The sequence below is a fragment of the Cotesia typhae genome, unplaced genomic scaffold (genome assembly GCF_013202065.1).
Source record: "Cotesia typhae breed Kobodo isofemale line unplaced genomic scaffold, CoteBio_Ctyphae scaffold_13, whole genome shotgun sequence".
Classification (NCBI taxonomy): domain Eukaryota; kingdom Metazoa; phylum Arthropoda; class Insecta; order Hymenoptera; family Braconidae; genus Cotesia; species Cotesia typhae.
The window spans coordinates 5,928,801-5,953,622 of NW_027423774.1; the positions used below are offsets into that span (position 1 = coordinate 5,928,801).

The window sequence follows — 24,822 nt, forward strand, 5'->3', positions numbered from 1 at the left end:
ATTTTATCAAAATAATTTTACAAAAATTTTTTTTTTCAGCTTAACTGTTACAAATTCATTAGTTTCTTTTATAGTCACCACAAATATGTTCGGCAAAATTGAAGTTAAGAGTGTTAAATCAAAAATATCCTTAGGAAAATTTGATGTAATTATTTCTTTAATTTTTAATTACTTATCAGAAATTTTAACAATTAATTTAACAGGTTTCAGCCACAAATGATTTTTTAAACAATCAACAAAACAAAAAGTGGAGTGAAAATTTATCAAAAATCATTCCAAGGATGATTGCTGATAATTACAAAGCTATATCTTCATATTTATCTAAAAAACTCGTTGTTATTATAAACGATCAAATAAAAAACCACGGAATGTTTGGTTGAAAATTTTAGAATTTTTTAATTTAAAAATAATTTATTTTAATTGAGGATTTAGCGTCGAAGAGGAAACTTAAAAGGTCACACATACCATCCGCTGCTAATGGCAAAATAAATTTTTACACTTTGTACACTATGACTTACGAGTAGTTGATAATAAATCTTCAATTGATTAAGCAGAAAGCGGACTAGACTTGCGCGTATTATTATCAATTGAAAATTATTATTGTGATGATAAAATAATTGTTGATAGTGTCAGTTGGGTAAGAGACAGCTGTTTAATAAGTCTTTTGTTATTACTGTTTCAAGAATAAAAACAATGAGATAGCAGTAATATATTTTACTTATTTTTTTTTAATCATAAAAAATTATTTATAATTTAAATTGTAGAATAATTAAGTGCAAAAAAGTAGAAGATTTAAAATGATTTCGTCTTTTTATGAAAAATTTGTTGGAAGTTCGCAGCAAGAGTCTTCCAGCCCTAAAATTTTGTGTGTCGGACTTGTGTGCCTTGACATTGTACAAACATGTAAAGATTTTCCATCAGAAGATACTGATACGAGGTAAGTATTTTTTTTTTTTTTTTTTTTTTTTTTTTTTTTTTCCCAAGATAATTGAGTGAAAGTTAATTTAACCGGCATCAAAAATTTTTTTATTGAAAAATAATTACAAAATAAAAATTTTTTTTATTGACAAAATAATTCCAAAAAAATTAACTAAAAATTTTTTTTTATTGAAAAAAAAAAATAAAATAAATTTTTTTTTATTGAAAAAATAATTACAAATAAACAAAATAAAAATTTTAATTAAAAAAAAATACCATTGCAATTTTTGACAAATTTTGTTTAGTTTGCTAATTTAATAAATTAAAAAAAATTATAAGGCTAACTTTGATATTATGATGATTAATAAATTTATTCAAATTTTTTAGATGCATTGATTATAGATGGCAACGCGGTGGTAACGCTTCAAACAATTGCACGGTATTGTCCAGACTAGGAAGTAAATGCGAATTTTTTGGCACACTTGGAGCAGAGCATCATTTGAAATTTTTAAAAGACGACATGCTTAAGTACAGTATTGATTTTAGTCATTGTCCAATAATTGATAAAATTGGTTGTCCCACGTCGACAGTTATATTGAGTTTACAAACCGGATCCAGAACTATATTGCATCACAATCCAAATTTACCAGAACTTACTATTGAAGATTTTGAAAAATTAAATTTAGATAATTACCGCTGGATACATTTCGAAGTACCAAAGATGATTTTTTATTTAAGTGTTTTAAAAATATTTAATCAATTTTTTTTTTTTTTTTTAGGGAAGAAATATTCCACGAGTGTTGGGGATGATGCAATCTATTGAAAATTACAATAGTAAATTAAAATCTATAAAATCAAATAATAACAATATACCGATAACAGTTAGTGTGGAATTGGAAAAAAATAAAATAGAATTATTGGATTTATTGCCGTATGCAGACATTGCATTTATATCAAAAGATTTTGCTTGTAGTCGAGGATATAGTAATATGACTGAAACTATTAAAAATATTTCACGTGATGTTAAATCTGGGTAAGTTATTATTATTATTATTATTATTATTATTAGAAAAAGAAAATTATAATAATTACAACAATAATGATAATGAATTTTAGAAAAGTTATCATTAGTTTTATTACTATTATTTTTACAGCAACTAAAAATAATAATTAGCAACTCTAGTGAATTGTAAACTATAAGTAAATAAAATTTTGCTTTATTAAATGATGACTTTTGTCAAATTGCACTGTAATTTTTTAACTATTGACGATTTTAAAGATATAAGCTCATTCCGGTGTTACACTTATTAAGAGCTTTCATTTGAGTACCCACATCAATTTTTCATATATTTCATATATTTATATATATAATATATATAAATATATGAAAAATTGATGTGGGTACTCAAATGAAAGGTCTCGATGAGTATAATGTCGGGGTGAGCTTATATCTGTAAAAATATCAATCGTGCAGTAGATACAAGGTCATTTCTTAATTATGTATTCTCAATATTTATCATAATAAATTTATTATCGGTGAGAATAATGTAAAACCTTGAAAAGGCATAAATTCAAGTCAAGACCTTTGCAATGACACTAAAAAAACTAATTTTATCATATGACTATCCCGAAGACAAAATTTTTCTTAGTCTAAAAAAAAAAAAATAATAATAATAATAATAATAACTTTTTGAAATTTATTGTAATAATTTCTTTAAACATGAAAAATTATTATCATTATTATTTATTACTATTCTAATAATACTAATTAAATTATTAATGCATGAAATGAAATTACAGAGCGACAATTATTTGTGCGTGGGGTGACAGAGGAGCAATGGCAAGAACACCAGATGGTACAATTGTTCAATCACCGGCATTTCCTCCAACGCAAATAATTGATTCATTAGGTGCCGGCGACACGTTTACTGCAGCTGTATTGCACTATTTAAACCACGTTAAATTGAAAAAATAAATTTAATATAGTAAATACAGAAAATACAGATCAGATAACTAAAACTCAACAACAATCAGATCAGGATCCATCATCATCAAATGATAATATTGCTCCTAAAAAAATAACATTTAATTATAACATTGAGAGTTTAGAGTACAGCAACACTGACTTTATTGATCAAACAATTTTACAAGCAGCCATCACATTTGCTTGCCGTACTGCCGGTAATAAAATTGGGTTCAAGGGTTACGATCATTTACAATCAACTCCAGTCTGTTTTTAATGATTATAGATTATAATAATAATAATAATAATAATAATATAATTATTATGTATAAAAATGTATTTTTTATAAATAAATATAAATTAATTTTTGATTTATAAATTTATTATAATTTAATTATAAAAATTTTACAAATCTAATACCCAAAATTTATTATTTATTATTCCAAAATTTATAAAAATATCAATCATTACAATTTTTTTTTTTTTTTTTCAACTATCAGCATTAACTCCGCTGTTTAAAAATTCTTTTATTGCGATACCAGCTTTTTCTGGAAATAACCTAGAATAAAAAAACAAAATTAATTAATCAACTCAAAAAAATAAATTTTTCAATTTTTTTTGAATAAATTTTATTAGGAATAAATTTTTATTTAATTTACAATAAAATAAATAAATTTTTTCATAATTTTTAATTAAAAATTGTTAATAAATTAAAAGCCGCATTATTTGTCACAATTAAAATGAACTAGAATTCAAATTTGGGCGCGCAGGCGCGCGCATGAATTTAAAATTTGCATATATTTTTATGTTTTGATATATTTGACCAATTACGTTACGAATATAGTTTGCTTACAAGATATATTTTCATATTTTTCGAATATTACGCCAACGAATATTTTTCAATATTCTGTATTGTTCTGTTCAGCCCAAAAAATAAAAAAATAAGTTTCAACCTCAAAAGTTTACCCCCTATCGTAGTCGCTCATGACCTTAGTAGTTTATGTGACTTTAAACAAACAAATTAAAAAAAAAAAAATAAATAAAAAACCGATAATTTTTTTCCATCTAAAAATAATTATAAAATTTACCTTAAAATGCAATTTACAGTATTCCAATATCTAGGAATAGTAACTTCGGTGAAATTTCTTCTTTGCGCGGTAACAATAAGGGACGCGGCTTCCTTTGGAGGGACTAGTGCCATAAAAGTGGGAAATCTATACCAAAAATAAAATCATTTAATATTAAAATAATAATTCTTTAATTTAATACACAGAAAAAAAAATTTCTAGGACCAAGAAAATTGTAAGGAAGACCGAAATTATTTTGGAGCAAGAAGAAATTTTCTTGGCTTAAAAAAATTTAACTTCGTTAAAAAAAATTTTAACTTCATTCAAGAAATTTTGAATCTTCCTTAAGATTTTCTTGATTTAAGAAAATTTACGCTTAACTTTAAATTGACTTTCTTTTTTTCTAGGTATAAAAATATAAATTCACCTCATATGTGGTTTTTTGCAGAGACCAGTATCAATCATGTACGGAAAAATGGTCGTAAATTTAATATTATTCTTCGGGTAATTTTCGATCCAATTTAATTCGTCATGCAACGATTCCATCATCCCTAATTATCATCAAGTGATATTTAATTAATATAATTATTTAAAATTAGAAAAATCAGTTTTGTTAAATTAAAAAATCAGTTTGTTAAAAATTAATATAAAAATCAAAAAAATAATTCTCAGATTGATTTTAATTGATATCAGTTGTACAAATATAACACATATTTGCGATATTATCATTCCTATAATTATAATTTACCTCTGACAGCGAATTTCGAGGCGCAGTAAGGCACAAGGTTTTTCAAGCCAATCATTCCCGCGATTGAACATAACGCAACAACGTGACCGTAATTATTATTAATCATCATTGGCAAAAACTCCTCCAGTATCTAGATTATATAATCAATTTTTAATGATCCGTTATTAAATATGTAAATAAATTTAATTGTCTTTTTTTTCATTTAAAATTTACACAGTAAAAAATTTTGTCATTGCGGGAAAAAATTCTTTTACACTGTACGTACCCAAAAATGAGCGAGAACATTTATATCCATTATTTTTTTTACAGTCTCTGGAGAGTAATTTGAAAATTTTTCACAAGGCATTATTCCAGCATTGTTAATTAATATTGTCGGGTGGCCAACTTCGGATTTAACTTTTGCTGAAATTTTTTTTACTTGTTCTCTATCAGATACGTCACATCTAAATGCAATAATTCAATAGAAAATTATTTTAAAAAATAATTATTTTAAGTTATTAAAAAAATTCATTATTAAAAATTATTATAAAAAATTTATTAAAGCGAATACCTATTTAAAATTCTTTAACCTAATAATTATTAAAAATGATTGAAAAAAAAAATTTTTTAAAAAAAGCAATTAAAAATAATTTTAAAAAATAAATTTTTTTTTTTTTATTTTATTCATTTAAGGTCGCCTTGTGACTACAAGGTCATTGATGACCAATTAAAAAATAATTATTTCAAGTTATTGGAAAAATTAAATACTAAAAAATATTATAAAAAATTTATTAAAGAAAATAACTATTTAAAAATAATTAAACCCAATAATTATTGAAAATGATTGAAAAAAAGAACTATTAAAAATAATTTTAAAAAAGAACTATTGAAAATAATTAAAAAAAATAATTATTGAAAATAATTAAAAAAAATAATTATTTCAAGTTATTCAAAAAATTAATTATTAAAAATTACCGTAAAAAATTTATTAAAGAAAAAAACTATTTAAAATTTTTTAACCCAATAATTATTACAAATTTTTGAAAAAAAGATTTTTCAAAAATAATTTTAAAAAAGAATTATTTCAAGTCATTAAAAAAATTATTATAAAAAATTTATTAAAGAAAATAACTATTTAAAATTATTTAACCCAATAATTATTAAAAATTATAAAAAAAAATAACTATTAAAAATAATTTTAAAATATTATTGAAAAAAAAAATCAATGTTAGAAATTATTATCAAAAAATAATCTTGAATTTTAACTGATAATAATAATAAATACAAACTGATATGCATGAGCAGCCGAGGCCCCGAATTTCATTATCTCCGTTACAGTTTCTTGATTACTCTGAGCATTTAAATCCCAACAGACAACAATTGCCCTAAGTGATGCATATTTGTACGCCAATTCACGACCTATTCCATGTCCAGCCCCGGTAATCTAATATAAATAAATAAGTAATTAAATTAAGTAACATAAACCCACAAAAATAATAAAAAAAATATATCTTTACCAGAACTATTTCCCCAGCAACATTTTTCTCTTCAACCGGTACGATTAATCGGTATGCACTTTCGATAACATAGTAAATAATTTTAAATAAAAGCAGACATGTGTCTGCTGCAATAGTTATTGCTTCATACGCGGTTACCATTTTTATTGGTTTATTTAAAAGTTAATTTAAAATACCTTTCTATTGACTAGAATTTATTCGCAATAGTTGCTCAATTTTACTTCACTATTATTATTATTATTATTATTATTATTTCAGCAGTGCAAATGTACTTATTTTCAGGAGCAAAAGTAATAATAAAGAAAAATCGATGCTATTAATACTTTATAAAGTTTATAAGTGAATATAACGAGCGAACATATCGCGACACGCACACACTGCACTGGATAACGATCGAAATAGAAATAAATTTCTTTTTATTTTCTGTTGAAATTTTTTTTATGGTTTAGTAAAACAAAAAAAAAATTATTTAAAAAATTTATAGAAAATAAAATAAATAAAAACTTTTATTTGGTGAAATAAATAATTAATAAAATATATTTGTTAAAGATAATGCGGATCGAACGCGAGGAAAGTTGCCAAGTCTCGCGCTCAATTCGACTAGTGTATATGGTGTTTTATATTTTTATTTTTATCTTATTTATAAAGTGCATTTAATAAGTATGTTAGAGTAGGTTTGAGTGTAAGGTTTATATAGGTTTATACTTATTAAGGTTTAATAAGTATGTTAGAGTAAGGTATAAGTGTTTGTACTGTCGTCGTCGGCGTTTCAGCCACAACTGAATGAAATTAAAAGCAACTATCCTTAACGTCGTACTGCCTTGAGTATATTTCAGCTATCGCTATTATAATTAAGACCAATACAAAAATAACACGCTTTATCATGTTAATAACAATAACAATAATATCCTTATCGCTTAAAAATATATTTTTCATCTTTCAATCTACTTATCTCTGTTTTTTAAAAATTTTTTTAAATTCGGAACACATTTATATCTTCAAGCGAGCCCTATTTAAATAAATATTATGTATTTCTTTATTTTAAATACCAAATAAAGACCGGGGTTATCACCAAAAGTTATCATTATTCTTATTTGTTAGAATACACGATAAAAAATGAACAAAGTCGAGTTTTTATTGTAAAAAAAAAAACATTTGCATGATAAAATAAAAAGATAAAATTTCAAATTTTACGAAAGTTAATTAAAAAAAAAAAAAAAAAAAAAAAAAAAAAAAACAACAACAACAAAAATTATAAATGAACATAATGAGACATATGTACGCTTAGTCATGCTGCTGATAAGGTATAAGTGAAGCTATTTAAGAGGCAAGTTTATTTGATTGGATTTTTCCTTGTGTGCAGTTGTCTTGAGTGAGTACGAGTTAATATATATATTTTTTACACACATGGATTTTAGCGCTCTTGGTGTTTTTCTACTTATGCAATATCGTTTTCGGTTAAACTGTTGCTTTTTTTAATTTTATCATTTTTTATTTGTTTATTTTGTAAAAAAATAATTTGGGCTTTAAATTTCTGATCAATTTTGTGGAAAAAAATTTTTTTGAAAATTTTTATAGAATGAATAATAATAATAATAATAATAATAATAATAATAATAATAATAATAATAATAATATTTGCCAGGAGATATTCCCCAGGTTGTTGAGAATGACAGTTGCAAAATATATTGGAACATGCCATTTGCAACAACCCGGCGGATAGATCACAACAAACCTGATATTGTGCTCTTCGACAAGGCCACTCGTGACATTTATTTCATTGAGTTCTCGGCCCCGGCTGAATACAACATCTCAGCCAAAGAAGAGCACAAAAGACAAATATATCAGGATCTCCTGTTTGAAATTGGCAAACTTTACCCAGGTTACCGTGTCAAGCTTGTCGTCCTGATTGTTGGCGTCCTAGGAGGGATGAAACAGTCTTTTGTATCCTCACTTGCCAAAGTTCCAGCTTGCTCATCAAAAGCTGAGTTCTTGGCAGTTGGGATGCAGAAGGCTGTTTTACTTGGTTCTCTCCATCTCTTAAGGGAAATGACTTTGGCCTGCTGTGATCACTAACCGCCTCGTTGTGCGGAGTGGTCCAGCAGTAACGGATGGAGCTCAGGCTGGGCCCTCGGAGAATCGGACTCCGGGGATAACCCCCCTGAGCATTTAATAACAAAATAATAATAATAATAATAATAATAATTTATTTTTAATTTTTTGGAGTTTCTTTCTTTTACTCCTCAAAATTTGGTTTTAACGTATTAATATTTAGATTTTGGGTTAATGGCTGTCCAGTCTAATAAACAACATTTTCATTAATTAATTGTGATATATCGCCGGTATTTCTCTCCAGGCATCATCAAACATTTATTATGTTTTATATTACATTTATATACATTTTTTCTCTACGTCAATTGGTATGAAAATTTTAAATAACAATTCAATAATAGTTGACAGAATATTATTGTCGTTACTGGCAATAATATTCTGTCAACTATTATTAAATTGTTATTTAAAATTTTCATACCAATTAACGTGGAAAAAAAATGTATTTAAATGTAATGATGATATCGATGGTATCAGGCTTATTGATCCCTGGACAAAATACCCCCGACAAGTTATCCTTCGGATTCGTTATAATTTTTGAAAGTTAAAAAAAAAAAATTATTCAAGGGCACAGCATGTTTAAAAGCGTATGTGTTTGTCTAATATCGAATAAACGGTATCAATTGTCGGGGATATTTTGTCCAGGGATTAATTATCATGGAACCGATATCGATTCTTGACGATCACAAAGATTAACTCACAAATCAAATAATGTTAACTTTTAAATTCCGCATTTTACATAAAATTATTATGAAAATTAATTTGTTATCACTGTTATTCATCTCTGGCAAACATTACCCCCTGATATTATTGGTGCTTCAAGTATTGAGGTCTTTAAAACCAAACTGTTTAATTATTTAATGGAGCAAGAGACTTAAACTAAGTTACTTATTGTCACTCCCGGTGTTATTATAAATAATATTGTTGCCTATTTTTGACTGTATAACAACAGATATCATATTAACCCATCTACCTTAGTTAAATCATATAAAAAATTGAATTTAAATCATATTATAATTAATAATAAGTATTTTTATTGTTACCTTCATTATATTCTAATGCTTATTTTATTGTGTCTACTATTTTAGAAATTATTTTGTATAACTTGCCATTTGGCAACAGCCTTGGCATTATTAAATAAATAAATAAAATACTATAGAAAATAATTAATGTCTGATGATGCCTGGAGAGAAATACAGGCGAAATATCCCAATTATTTAATAAAAACTTTGTTTATTAGACTGGACAGCCACTGACCCAAAATCTAAATATTAATAATAATAATATTAATAATAATAATAAAATTTTTCCAAAAGGAAGTATTATAATTTTATTATTAAGTTTTAAAAATTTAACTATTTGTAAAAGTAGTAATAATCATAATAATTGATGAATTTAATAAAATTTATTTTAATAATATAAATTAAGAATTAATAATTTAAAAATAATTACTTTGTAAAGATTATTAATCCTGTTAATGGCTACGGCTGTTGGGTTTGGTTGTTTTTAGATAAATAAATAAATAAATAAATAAGCAAATAAATAAATAATTAAATAAATGAATACATAAATAAATAAATAAATAAATTAAAGATTTTGTATTTCTACAAGGTATTATTTTGTTTTTCAATTAATAAAATTGGTAATAATTACATTCGATCTTGACCTGACAGTAAAAAAGTGACCTAAATTAATATCATGGTTTTTCAACCGGTTTTAAAATTTACCTCTTACTTTCGCTGGACTTTTTTAATATATTTATAAATAAATAAACCCATAAATGAATATTATGCACAATTATTTATTTTGTGAGTTAACTATTTTATTATACCTCGTGAACAATAAAATATAATTATTCCACTTACATAATGTATATTTATTTATATTAATACATAATAATAATTATGGTAATAATAACAACAATAATTGAAGAAAAGTTGATTGAAGGTACTTTTGACTCGCAGCCTAAATGGCCTAAAATATTATATTTATTCCTCTTTAGTTTTTATCAACAATCTATCCATCAATTCGTAAAATAAATAAATTAAAAAGAAAAAACATTAGTCTGCGATTAAATACCAAGAAAATAATTTTTATAAATTTTTCAAACAATTAGCCATTTAATTTTTCTACTGTATAAAAAAAAACGTAGTACAAAATTAAATAAAAAAAAAATAAAAATATTTTTTTTATACCAAAGACTTTCATTATTTACTTTCATTAAAATTTATTTATTATTTTCAAGAAATAATATTTATTATTGTATAGAGAGCTTATTTTCTGAATTGAAGATGAAAATATATTTGTATATATATATATATATATATATATATATATATATATATATATTTATTTATTTATTTAATAAATAGAATATGTTGTAATAACATTTTATAATTAATATATATAATTTATTTATTTTTTTTTAATTTTTAATTGCATTATTAGGCATTGATCATCGATTTTTTTTAAATATATATATATATATATATTTATGTGAGTGATATGTATTTTTAATCACTTAATTATTTTAATAAAATTATAAATATACATATAATTTAACTATTTTTAAAAATTTTTCTGTCAAAATAAAAATAACCCGAATTGAAATTAAAATCGTAAATTCAACGTATTGAACGTTCAAATCGTAAGTTGAGCGTATTAGACTTTGAAAACGTAAGATCGACGTATTGAACGTTAAAATCGTCATTTGAACGTAATGGACGTTAAAAACTTATGTTGAACGTACCCAACGTATTATAAATATTAAGAGAACCAATAATTGGTGAAAATAAGTAATATTAAAACTACTCAAATAACTAAACATGCTTGAATCATAAATAGACAAGAAAAATTTTTTTTTCAGTTTTATTAGGGAGATTTTACATTTCTTAACTTAAATTTACTATTTTTTTTGACGGAAATGCTTTTTCAAAATTTTTTACCCTCGGAATGGTTTCCAAAATTATGTATAATTTTATGAAATATAATTCATACGATTTTATACCAAAAATGGCCTCATAAATCTCCATATGAAATGATAACTTTTTATAAAATTTTGTACCACTGCACTGATAAAAAATTTAACTTGATTCAAGAGCAAGAATTTTGAACCAAGAACACCATTTTGAAGAAAAAGAATTTCTTAAGTCAAGAGGAAAAATTCTCTAGTCAAGATATAATTCTTGGTTAAAAAAAATTTTCTTGATTTAAGAATTTTTCTTCTTGAGAGTGTTGTTTTCTTTAAAATAGTGTTCTAGGTTCAAGATTCTTGATCTTGAGTCAAGTTAAATTTTTTATCCGTGTGGATTTTTACAAAAAAAAATTAAAATTTTGAACTTCCCGCTAAGAAAATTAAAAATGCGTAGTTATTTGAGTAGTTTTAATATTACTATTTTCACCCATTGTTGGTTCTTTTCATATTTATAATGCGTTGGGTACATTCAACATACGTTTTTAACGTTCATTACGTTTAAATGACGATTTTAATGTTCAATACGTTAAATCTACGATTTAAATTTCGACTCGAAAATAAGCTGGAATTCTAATCACAGCATTTGATATGTTTTAAATATAATATTTTTAAAAATTAAGTATTATATTTTTAATTGATTAAATTTGTGCTGTAGTTGAGGATATTATTATCTATTATATTATTTATATATTTTCTCATGATATGTATATATATTTATATATATTATATATTTCAATAGATTAGCTTATCGCCCTAACAAATATAACTTGATATGTCTTTTATTATTCAGTCGCAATAATCAGGAAGGATATTTTATGGAAGTCGCACATCCTTTTAGCTTAATTTATATTTTTAAAATAAAAATTCAAATTTTTAAAACAGAATGACTAGATTAATTACTAAATATCTTTTTTCCCTTTTGTCAAATAAATATCCGAGAATGTTTTTTAAAAAGTTTAAGCGAAAAAAGTATTATATTAGATATTTAATTGTTTTATTATATGAATAAACCGCGTTTGAAGAGAATTCTATTATTTTGTCCAGTAATTCGCTTTTCTCCTGACGTGTACTGTACTACGGACTTTATTTGATCAGTAGCCACGGGGCCGATGCAGACCAGAGGGTCTTTGAAGTACGAGCAGACCTTTCGGGTTGACTGACGATGACGACGTTGAACTTGACAGCAAAGACCTCTGGTAATGTCACATTCGCTTGAAATGGTACATTCTTCACCTGTTAATAATTTTTTTTTTTTTTTATAAATTTTTATTATTATTCATTATGACAGAATTTTATTAATTTTTTTTTTTTTTTCTTTTTAAGAAAAAAAAACAAAACTTACTGTATTGTTTATTAGAAGTAATTGGGGGTTGGCATGACCTAGTATCAGCTCCAATGACATCAGTACACATAAGACCTGTTTCACAGTCACTGTCTCTTCGGCACAATTCTCCTTGTTTTAACCCGAATGGGTACACACAAAATCCTTCGTTATCTAAAAAATCAAATAAAATTATTCTAAATAATTACTTCATTATAATCTATATTATTAAGAGAATAAGCGAAATTTTGTGGTCAGTGTATTTATATGATAAAATGAATTTTTTTTTATCAACAGTCAATTTATCATAATTATTTAGACCGCATCCGAAATGCTCTATCTCTAGATACAGAATTAAGAAATGACCTTGTATCTTGTGAACAATTGACATTTTTAAAGATATAAGCTCATCCCGATGTTACACTTATCAAGAGCTTTCATTTGAGTACCCACATTAATTTTTCATATATTTTATATATTTATATATATGAATATATGAAAAATATATCAAAATGCATGTGAGTACTCAAATGAAAGCTCTTGATGAGAGTAACATCGGGATGAGCTTATATCTTTAAAAATGTCAATAGTTGAAAAAGTACAGTGCAATTTAAGATAATTCAGAAACGACCCTGTATCTTGTGAACTATTGACATTTTTAAAGATATAAGCTCATCCCGATGTTACACTTATCAAGAGCTTTCATTTGAGTACCCACATAAATTTTTCATATATTTTATATATTTATATATATTATATATATTTATATATGAAAAATATATCAAAAATGCATGTGGGTACTCAAATGAAAGCTCTTGATAAGTGTAACATCGAGATGAACTTACATCTTTAAAAACGTCAGTAGTTAAAAAAGTAAAGTTCAATTTAACAAGTCATTATTTAATAAAGCAAAATTTTATTTATTCATAGTTTACAAGTCACGGAAGTCCCATAGTGACTGCAAGCTCGGTAGTTAATTATAATTTATTTAATATATCTTAATGACGTACCTCGATCAAAGATGCAAATTTGACCTGAGCAACAATATTCATTAGAAACGCATCTTCTATCTTCACAAGGATCATCAATAGTTTCCAATCCTTCCGCAAAATTGTTCGCATAATTTCCTGTTAGCGGTCGCTGTTAATCGATCGAACCATATAACATTATTATTTTTTTTTAATAAAAAAAAAATATTTAATAATAATAGTTTCGATTGAAAAAACATTAGAATTATTGTAATATGATCGTGTGTCTTAAAACAGTTGATAAAAAAATATAAAAAGGACTAATCGATGATAAAAGGTGAAAAGGTAAAACTCCTATGTGGTATATAAGTTATATGTTATAAAAGGTGTACAATCAAAGTATTACCTGCATGTACGATGGTTTGTATCCACCCGAATGACCACCATAACCGAGATTAGATAACATCTCCGGAGTAAAACGATTAAATAAACCCCCCCAGGCATTTACTTCAATGTGCTGTTGCATCATCACAATACCAATCAATATTCTCAATTTATTAATCATTTTTTTTGGGTTAATAGCTTTTTTTTCTGAAAATAAAAGAAAAAAAATAACAAACAATGCTTCTATGAAAACAACTCAAACAAAAGCTATTTAAAAGAACAAGGTCATTAAAAGGACGAAGGGAAAAACAATTAATTTTATCGCAAGTATAAAAAATGCACGAACATTGATTCAATAAAAATTGAATTAAAAAAATTGATTTTAGACACCGATATTAATTATGGTTGTGTTAAGTGATGTAAGACTAAAGAATAGGGTCTTATTATTACATCGCAAGTGACATTTATAAAATGTTAAAGAGTTTAATATAAATTATCGTTTTTTTTCTGCCTTTTAGCTCCATAAATCCGATTAATTAATTAATTAATTAATCAAGAGTTTTTTTAGAGGGTTGGGGGAGGGGCAAAATAAAATTTCTTATTTATCTGACTTATAATTATAAAAAAATAAAAATTGCGTAATAAAAATAAATACTTACCGGTAAAATAAAAACTAGCACAATTTTTTTTTAAGAAGAAAAATAAAATATTTATTGTTATTTATTTTTAAGCCAAAATATATCAGTACTGTCGAGAGTTCGAAGGACTGGAGAAAACTGGTAGGAACCGTGTACCGTGTGTGCTGCAGAGCTTTACATTACTCTTCTTCAGCCGCGACTCTCTAGTGGGAGCGACAAAATTCACGCATGCGTATTTTTTATAACAATTTTACATTAAATTATTTTTTTAATATCATTTATTCATGAAATTTTTACCCTCATACAATAAAAATAAATACGTATTATGATTATTGTTATTATTCCGATATAAATCTCTCCCCTCGATGAAATCCCCAAAAAACATCAATTAAAAATGATCATTAATTTTATTTTATTTTAAATTTGGATTGTTGAAATAATTAAATCAACATTTTATTTTAACTAATTATTTTTTTCGATAAGTTAGGAAAGATAATGACGTTAATAATGACGTTTTTTATAAAAAAGTTCGTGATGGAAGTTAATTTAAAGCGTAGGCGGTAGCTCGCGCTCGTTCTTTCTTAAAAGTTTAACAGATGTATCTTTCCTACTCTCTCTTTATTGATCCGTAGAGCATCTCCCATACATTATAACTTCCAGTCACACTCATACATATATATATAAATGTATGGCTATACATTTATACATATTCAACCCTTAACATTTATATAACAACGGATCCTTGTTCTTGTTGCATTAAAATCAGATAGAACACCGGGAACTTTAAAATTTTATAACTTCACCTTAACTTTTGTTTAAATTACACGGAATAAAATAAATTTATTATATTTATTCATGAAGTTATCTATATATATATATATATATATATATATATATATATATATATATATATATATATATATTTTTTTTTTTTCATACAAGGTCAAATTTAAATACTGCACAGAAAAAAAGGTTCACTTGAGTCAAGAAAATATTTTTCTTCATAATTATTTTCTTGAGTGAAAAAAAAATTTTTTCTTGACACAAGAAATTTCACTTATTCCAACAAAATTAATTTTTTTGCTTTAAGAAATACATTTTTTAGCTAAAAAATAAAAATTTGAATTAAATTAATTTATTATTACAATATTGTGCTTTTTTTAAACAAATTTTACTAAAATAAAACATTTTATACTTTTATGTTGCTACTTTCAAAAAATTGTAAGTTCATTTGAACTAAAAAAATATTTTTCTTCCTAATTATTTTTTTGAGCGAAAAAAAAATTTTTTTTTAACAAGAAATTTCACTTATTCCAAAAAAATTAATTCTTTTGCTTTAAGAAATACGTTTTTTAGCTAAAAAATAAAAATTTGAAATAAATTAATTTATTATTACAATATTGTGCTTTTTTTAAAATAAAGTTTACTGAAATAAAAAATTTTATACTTTTCAAAAATAATTTTATGTTGCTACTTTTAAAAAATTGAAAGTTCATTTGAACTAGGAAAATATTTTTTTTCCTAATTATTTTTTTGAGTGAAAAAAAATTTTTTTTTGACACAAGAAATTTCACTTATTCCAATAAAATGAATTCTCTTGCAAGAAATTCTCTTGTGAAGAAATTTTTCTGTGTGGAATAAAAAATCAAAATGTATTTTTTTTTTTTTTTTTTTTTCAATAAATTTATTGTTTAAAAAAATAAATAAAACTATTGATAAAACAAATTTTTAATTATATAAATAAATAAATTTTATACACATAAATAATAATAATTTATAATACAATTAAACTTAAATATATATTTTGTATAGTACAAAAAATTTGTACGAAAAAAAAAAAAAATAAATAAATTATTTACAACATTGAATAAATAAATAATTAATAATAAAAAACCGAATATAAATTTTTTCTAAGGGGATCATTGGATTATTTAATAATCAATGACCGTCTTGTACAATTTATCTCAGTACTTTGTCGAAGATTTAAATGTTTAATATATATATTAGCATGACACGCGTGCATAAATAGGTTCTTTTATTTGTACACATGCTCTGTTGCTTTAAGAGTAGATTGATTTTATTTGGGTTGATAATTATGTCAAACGCCGGTGACACTGTGGAGCCAAGGCTTGAAGTACGCTGTCCTCATGTAGACACCTGGTAAATACGGAGCTGCGCATTTTATACCGTGAGACACTGTACCGACTAAGAACCATCTTCCGTCTGGTTTTTCCATCATTAGCGGACCTCCACTGTCGCCCTTTATTTTTTAATTAGTTTAATTAATTATTAAACACATTTTTAGATTGATTAAATTAATAATTTTAAACAGAATTATATAAATTATGTTAATAATTAAAAATTAATTTATTTAATAATAAAAAAATATTCATATTGGGCTGCATTCAAAAATGCTCTATCTCTAGATACATAATTAAGAAATGACCTTGTATCTTGTGAACTATTGACATTTTTAAAGATATAAGCTCATCCTGATGTTACACTCATCAAGACCTTTCATTTGAGTACCCACATCAATTTTTCATATATTTTATATATTTATCTATATCATATATATGTATGTATGAAAAATATATAAAAAATGCATGTGGGTACTCAAATGAAAGCTCTTGATGAGTGTAACATCGGAATGAGCTTATATCTTTAAAAAAGTTAATAGTTAAGACAATACAGTGCCATTTAACAAAATTCATTATTTAATTAAACAAAATTTTATTTATGTATAGTTCACAAGTCACGACAGTCACATAGTGACTGCAAGGCTGCTAGAATTTATATTAATTGAATTAAGAATTTTTTTTTAATTTTATATTAATTGAATTAATTATTAAAAAAATTTTCAAATTAATTTAATTAATAATTTTAAGAGTTTTATATTAATTAAATTAGTAATTAAAAAAATGAAAAAATCAATTTAAAAAATTTTGATATTAACTGAATTAATTATTTAAAAAATTTCCAAACTAATCAAATAAATATTTTATCTTAAAAATAATATATATATTAATTACCTCACAAGAATCTTTTTGACCATTAGCATACCCAGCGCAAAGAAAACTGTCTAAAATAAGTTTCGAATGGCCCGCAGTCCTGAACATTTCTTGACACACTGAATTTTCCATAATAGGAACTTGAACTTCTTGAAGAATCGACGGAACTCCGCCGTCTGATTTAAAAAAAAAAAAAAAAAAAAAAATTCACAAATTTAAATAATTCCTTATATTATTATTATGATTATCGACTTACTGTATTTGACACGACCCCATCCAGTCACAGTGGCCATTCTCCCCACATAATCGGTATTGTCATCGGGCATACAAATAGGAACTATGTGGGCGTCAAATTCAACGGGCTTCTCGAGCTCAAGGATCGCCAAATCGTTAGCAAACGACGCGGCGTCATATTCGCGATGAACAATAACTCTTCTTACGTTTCTTGACACACTTCTTCGCTGCTCGAGCTCACCTGAGATGTCATATTCACCGAACACTGCAACTAGCGACGCCAAAAATCTTTAAAAAATAAAAAAAAAAAAAATAAATTTTTTTTACAATTATTATGTTAAAGTAAAAAAAAAAATGTAAAAACAAATTTTTACCCAGGTTGACAATGCGCAGCAGTAATAACATATTTTTCAGTAATAAGTACACCTCCACATTTATTTTTCGTAAATAATCCAAGCCATGTGGCTTCGCGTACCAATACTTGCCATGGCCATTCACCAAATGTTGCATTTCTACCACCAACAACACGTCCTGTCTTAATCATTGGTCTTACTCCACACTCTAACAAACAAATTTATTATTTTATTAATTAAATATATAATTAACTACCGAGGGAATTTTTTTTTAATTAAATAAATAAATAATATTAATAAATTACTTAGATATGCTTAATTATTTTTATAAAATTTATTTTATTAAACAACAAGTTATCATAAATAAATAAATAAATAAATAAATAAATAAATAAATAAATAAATTAACAAAACATTTGATGAAAATAATGTTATTTTTGATACTGAATTAAATTAAATTAAATTTTTTTAATTTTTATGACAAATATATAATTTAAAAAATTTCACATGTGAATTTTTAAAAATATTTTCATTATTAATTTGTTATAAAAATTCCAATAATTTTTAAATATTCATACAGAAAGAAAAATTTCTTGACTGGAGAACAAAATTCTTGGCTCCAAAAAATTTTCGGGTGCCTGCAGGAAGACCGAAGTTGTGTTGGCCGAAGTAAAAATTTTTCTTGAAATTCTATTCTTGTCGGAAGTAATTTTTTTTTAATTCAAATTATCATAAAAACTTGATACAATAAATTTTTATATTTGATAAAGATTTTTAGATACTTTAGGAAAGCAGCGCCACTTACTTCAGTTGAGAAAAAAATTTTCTCACCTAGAGAAAATTTTTCTCTTGAATATTTGATACCCATTTTATATTATTTTAGCGTGCAATTTTACATATTGAATGAAAAAAAAATGATGAAATATTATTTGATCTTCCCATTTGACATGTTAGTCAATAAAAATTTACCATCAAGATATTTAATTTTTTTGAGCAAGAGAAAAATTTTCTCAAGGTAAGAAAATTTACTTCTATCAAGAACAAAATTTTTTGGAGCAAGAGGCTGAGAATTTTCTCAAAACAAGAAACTTTTCTTGACTTAAATAAATTTTTTTTGATCAAGATACGTATTTCTAGAAGCAAGAGAATTAATTTGCTGGAATAAGTGAAATTTCTTGTGTAAAAAAAAAATTTTTTTTTCGCTCAAGAAAATAATTAGGAAGAAAAATATTTTCTTGGCTTAAGTGAACCTTTTTTTCTGTGCAGTATCATTTTTATTTTAATGAAATTTCACCTCTACGAAAATCCGGCGTTGTAGAAAATAGAGTAGTCTCAGAAGCGGAATAAGCCTCAGTAGTTTGTTGAAATTCAATCTTCTGTGTAGTTGAAACACTACTACTGGTAACATTAACCTTTTTAGTGGGTTTGACAGGTCGTTTGGTGGTGACAATAGGTCTCTTGGTGCTTGAAACAGTAGCCGGAGTAGTAACAGGCTTTGTAACCTTAACAGGTTTTCCAGTAGTAGCTGCATAAGTGGCCGGCTTAGCAGGTCGCTTGGTGGGTGGTTTTTTTGTCGTAACTTTCTGCTGAGTGGGTCTTTTCGTCGGAGGTTTTTTAGTAACAACTGACGGAGTCGTTGTATTTTTCTTACTATAAACAATGTCCTTTAAATCCTGAAAATTTCCTTGCAAAGAATCCACAATTTTATTGACAAAATCGTCAACTTTGTTGGTCAGAACTTCGTCTTCAATAAAATTGGGCGTGTGAATTTCATTTTCATTCTCAATTTCAATTTCTTGATTGGTATTATTCGAAGCTTCGACAATCGTCGGCTTTTCTTGCTGAGAAGTCGGCGTAGAATTGGTCAAATTAGGATTGCGGTCTGGAGGGAAGTTAATCAAATGATCGTTAGTCGTAGTCGCTCCTTCGGGCTCATCGCTTTCAGCAGTGACAATATTACCCCCCTCTGGCTTCTCTGTAGGCTTGAAAACAATCGTATGAACCGGCGTCAAGCCTTCATGAGCCCACTCCAGATCAGTAGTCTGTCCAGGCCTCAACTGAAAACTAGGCTTACTCGACCAAGCGGACAATGTCGTCCAAACAGTCGGCTTTTTGGTCACTACAGTCGTTGTTATTGTCGAAGAAGACGTTGAAGTCGCTCCACTTCCACCAGAAGGCTTTGGACTCGTCGAATCTTTCAATTTAACATTAATAAAGCTTGTTGAAATAATATTACTGCTGCTTGAAGTGTCAGCGCTGGTGTCCGTTGAAATAATCGTGCTTATATTGTGGGTTATTGTAGTTCCCGGTTTTTTAGTTTGATTCGGCTTTATTGTCGACTTTACCGGTTTTAGCGACGAGGGTTTGTTTGAAGAATAATAAGATGAAGAAGAGGAGGAATAAATTGGTTTATTTTGCTGATTATTACTATTATTATTGATAGGTCGCTTGGTAAACGGCTTAGGCGAAGTAACACTGGTAAAATCATTGGTCCCAAGTGGTCCTAAAACAATAACAGTAGGCGCGGGTGGGAGCGTCGTTGGCTTAGTGGACAAATATTGATAATTAGAAGGCAAACTTTGAGTGGTTGGATAGTTGTAATTATTTTTGTGAGTAAAATCGGAGGACAAAATTATATTAGCAGGTCGGGTTGGTTTGCTTTTAGTTGTGGAGACGAGCGGAGTTGAGGAGGCGACTTGATAATGGTAAAAATTAGCGGGTTTTGTTGATTGAACGGGTTTGTAGTATGTATAAGGAAATGTTTGAGTGTTTGTCGATTCCGATGTGTCATCGATGGTCACCCATCCGTGAATTGATGAGCTTCCGGTATTTAATTGTTGCGTGACATGGGAGGAAGATGCGCTCGATCCACTTGGCGTACTCCCGTTTAAAATCGATATTATATGATTTATCGCAATCTCCTCTTTGTGAAAGTCATTTGAGTCGTCGTGTTTTTTGTTCCCGGACAGAGTGTTAACGCGGACTAAATTTGACTCCGTGTTGGAGGAGACCAGGTGGGTGTTCATGTAGTGGGTGGGACGCAAGCGAGTGCTTTCGGTGCTGGAGCCCAATTTTTTTGTAGTTGCGACTGCGGGGGAGGAGGAGTGGGAGGAGTGGGAGGAATAGGAGGGGGAGACTGTGGACCGATTGGTCGGTCGGGGCTTGAAGGAAAAATCGATCTTGTTGTCGATCGCAGTCCCGTTTTGGTCCAACAGAACTGTATCCAGGTGCGAGTTGTTGCTCGCGGGAAGCCCGTGGGAGAATAAACTAGGCAAGTGATACACCGGATCTATTTGGAGAACCTGATCCGGGCGCGTTAGTGTCGCTACCGGTTTAAGCTCCGATGACTCTTGTTTGTTCTGGAGGCTGTTGTCGGGGTTCTCCAGCATGTCGGGCTCAGATAAATCGTCCATGGTGCTCGGATGAGGAGTTGAGCTCAATTTGGTTCCTTCTAGGGGTTTTGTTTCATGCTCCACTGGAGGGAAGGTCGCTGATGAGAGCAGAGAGGAAGACGATGAGGACGCTGGCAGTTGACAGCAAGCTCCGAATAAGAAACCGTCCATGCAAGCTCCCACCACTTGCCCGTTTCGTTGGCTGCATTCGTAATTGAACATGCAGATTGATGGGTCCTCACCACGCACTCGCGAGGGGCTTGATGGCCGACACACTTTTGGCTCTATTCGGTACCCACCGAACAACTTCCGGCCTTGAAACAGATAAATTGGGGGTTAATTTTTTAGATTAAGGAAAGTTGTTGTTTTTAGGTTTTCAAATTTTGTCTGGTTGCGTGGAAAAATTGTGTTGGAAAATTTTTTGACAAATTTTTAATAAAAATTTAATATTTAATTTTTGACACAAAAATTTGGAGTAAAAAATTTTAACACAAACATTTGTAAGGAAATATTTTTTTGTTAAATTTTTAACTCAAAAATTTGTGTTAAAAAATTTTGTATTAATTTTTTATTAAAAGTTTGTGTTAAATATTTTTTTTTTTAATTTTTAACAAAAATTTGTAGTGAAAAAAATTTTTTTTTAATTTTTTCAATTTTTAACATAAAAATTTGTAAGAAAACGTTTTTTGTTAAAGTTTGGACTCAAAAATTTGAGTTGAAAAATTTTATGTTAATTTTTTAATAAATAATTATATTAAAAAATTTTTAACATATAAATTAGTAGTAAAACATTTTTTGTTAAATTTTGAACTCAAAAATTTGTAAGAAAACATTTTTTGTTATAGTTTTGACTCAAAAAATTTGTGTTGAAAAATTTTGTGTTAATTTTTTAATAAATGTTTGTGTTAAAAAATTTTTTTTTCAATTTTTAACACAAAATTTAGTAGTAAAATATTTTTTGTTAAATTTTGAACTCAAAAATTTTTGTTGAAAAATATTGTCTTAATTTTAAATAAAAATTTGTGTTAAAAAATTTTCAACACTTTTTTGTATTGATTAAAAATAATTAACATACAATAAATAAACTTTTAATTACCTCGACTGTGCTCTGAAGGTGTACTCTTAGTAGCAAATACGCCTAGGCAGTAGCAGTAGACTACAAGTAGATAAACGTATCTTTGTGAAGCCATCTGTAAATAATAAAATAAAATTATAGATCGATTTGGGTGAAAAAAATCTAATAATAAAGTCCGCAGGTAATAAAACAAGTAGAGTAAGGTGTTTCGTAATTAATAAAATCAATGAGCATAGCGAGGATGGACCATTTTAGCCGGACAGAGCGGTAGCTCTAGTATGTAGAGTTGGGTGCGTGATCTACACGTTTTAACTCCGTGATTCACGCACGCACTTTACGCGAATACCTTTATGTTTGTTTGCTGCTGGTGCTTCTGCTCCTTCTGACGATTTTATTTACCGTTATACAACCGCGTATTCAACTATATATACCCGTACATGCTCGCTACAGTGAACACTATATTTTGCTAAATATATACATAGTCCACACATACACTTAACAATTATCGGTGCTAAACCGTGTGGATTAACGTAAATTTAATGAAAAAAATCACCGGTTTGATGTTATTATTATTTTTTATTTTTTTTATATACTTTACTAAGTAAACATTACGCGTGTAAAAAATCAAATCCTGTTTGATATCTATCATTTAATATTTACTTCAACACTTTAATTAAAAATAATTATTAATAAAAAATTTTAATTTATTTATCGCAATTTTATTCGCTTTCATCAAATTTTATTTCATAAAAAAATTATTAAAAAAAAAAATTTCAATTTATTATTTTTTTTTTTATTTATCAAAATTTTATTTAATTTAATAAAATTTTATTTAATAAAATAATTATTAATAAAAAAATTGTAATTGATTTATTTTTTATTTATAAAAATTTTATTCAATTTAATAAAATAATTATTAAAAAAAATTTTTATTTATTTCTATAAAAATAAAATTATCTATTTAAAAATAACATAAAAATTAATCGTGTTTAAACAATAGCTTTCTAAATTAAAATATCTTATAATTTTTTTCTTTTAAAATAAACAATTATTAAAAAAAAATTTCAATTTATTTATTCATTTTTTATTTATCAAAATTTTATTTAATTAAATAAAATTTTATTTCATAAAATAATTATAAATAAAAAAATTTTAATTTATGTATTTTTTATTTATCAAAATTTTATTTAATTTAATAAAATAATTATTAAAAAAAATTTTTATTCACATCTATAAAAATAAAATTGCCTATTTAAAAATGACATAAAAATTAATCGCGTTTAAACAATAGCTTTCTAAATTAAAATATCTTATAATTTTTTTCTCTTAAACTAAACAATTAAGACCGGCAATAATAATTTTTATAATCAATTAAATTATTATATTACGTGTACAAGAATCATAAAAAATAAAATATTAAGAGGAACAATAACAACAATAACAGCAACAATAAAAGGAATTTGAATAATAGCATTTAAACGGTAATACTTAGTAATAATCAGTACGCATCTAATGTAAATGGGTTACTTGTTTTATTATTATCATTTATTATAAAATATATGTATAAAAGTTGCGATGGAGAAAGCTCGTTCTTAATTCTGTTGAGCAGACGTCCTCAACACAGTAATAAAGCAAATATATTGTAGTAGTAGTAGTAGTAGTAGTAGTAGTAGTAGTAGTAGTAGTAGTAGTAGTAGTAGTAGTAGGATACCTTGCCAGTGTCTTTTTATTAAACAGAGTATAGAACCGAGTTTTGCTAAATCTGGGTGACCTGATTGTTCCCACCCTGTACTGAGTTTAACTTAAGGAATATCTTTAAACTATTCCTCATTCTCGGACATTCTTAACTACAAAATTCCTCTTTCTCTCTCTACAAAATTAATATTTTTTTTTCTAAGCCTGACAATAATATTTACGAGCAATAATTTATTTCACTTTCTTTAGAATTTTTTTTTTTTTTTTTTTTTTATCAGTAAAGAAAGGATGAAAAAAAAATTTAAAGATGAGTAATACATGAGATGGATATAATTATTATTATATTAGTTTTCTCAGAAGCAAATCATTCACGTCAAAGTGTGGACCGTTAGTAAATCTCTTGTCAGTGAACGCATCATCAACAAATCAAATCTACATTTTACATTTACTGTCTATTCAACGGCATTTTAACTATA

General features: G+C 26.3%; 4 protein-coding genes across 5 annotated transcripts; 1 reads left to right on the forward strand and 3 right to left on the reverse strand.

The window, feature by feature from the left end:
• The first annotated feature begins 634 nt into the window (after positions 1-634).
• Positions 635-3,252, forward strand: LOC141534824 (ketohexokinase). Its single transcript, XM_074254403.1, is given in 5 exon segments — positions 635-937; positions 1,306-1,630; positions 1,698-1,951; positions 2,719-2,886; positions 2,888-3,252. Coding segments are annotated over 5 exon segments (1,158 nt in total). The 5' UTR covers positions 635-797; the 3' UTR covers positions 3,159-3,252.
• On the reverse strand, positions 3,246-6,779 carry Firl (firelighter). Of its 2 annotated transcripts, none has more exons than XM_074254404.1 (7): positions 6,193-6,728; positions 5,965-6,119; positions 4,962-5,139; positions 4,697-4,826; positions 4,376-4,499; positions 3,970-4,095; positions 3,246-3,440 (listed from the first exon to the last, which is right to left on the reverse strand). In XM_074254404.1, exons 1-7 carry the CDS (start codon positions 6,331-6,333, stop codon positions 3,371-3,373), a joined length of 924 nt encoding a protein of 307 aa, XP_074110505.1. In that variant the 5' UTR covers positions 6,334-6,728; the 3' UTR covers positions 3,246-3,370. The 2 variants fall into 2 exon arrangements, with proteins under 2 accessions (XP_074110505.1, XP_074110506.1); XM_074254405.1 differs by lacking the exon at positions 3,246-3,440 and adding an exon at positions 3,486-3,887 and having other exon boundaries at positions 6,193-6,779.
• Positions 6,780-10,082: 3,303 nt separating this feature from the next.
• Positions 10,083-14,765, reverse strand: Spab (space blanket). Its single transcript, XM_074254582.1, has 5 exons — positions 14,608-14,765; positions 13,971-14,155; positions 13,607-13,736; positions 12,618-12,770; positions 10,083-12,508 (listed from the first exon to the last, which is right to left on the reverse strand). The coding sequence occupies exons 2-5, from the start codon at positions 14,127-14,129 to the stop codon at positions 12,273-12,275; spliced, it is 678 nt and encodes a 225-aa protein (XP_074110683.1). The 5' UTR covers positions 14,130-14,155; positions 14,608-14,765; the 3' UTR covers positions 10,083-12,272.
• A 1,662-nt stretch (positions 14,766-16,427) lies between these two features.
• Positions 16,428-23,040, reverse strand: Flz (transmembrane serine protease filzig). The gene is made up of 6 exons (XM_074253665.1): positions 22,673-23,040; positions 19,479-21,890; positions 18,206-18,392; positions 17,854-18,119; positions 17,619-17,773; positions 16,428-16,846 (listed from the first exon to the last, which is right to left on the reverse strand). The coding sequence occupies exons 1-6, from the start codon at positions 22,764-22,766 to the stop codon at positions 16,685-16,687; spliced, it is 3,276 nt and encodes a 1,091-aa protein (XP_074109766.1). The 5' UTR covers positions 22,767-23,040; the 3' UTR covers positions 16,428-16,684.
• Positions 23,041-24,822: the final 1,782 nt, after the last annotated feature.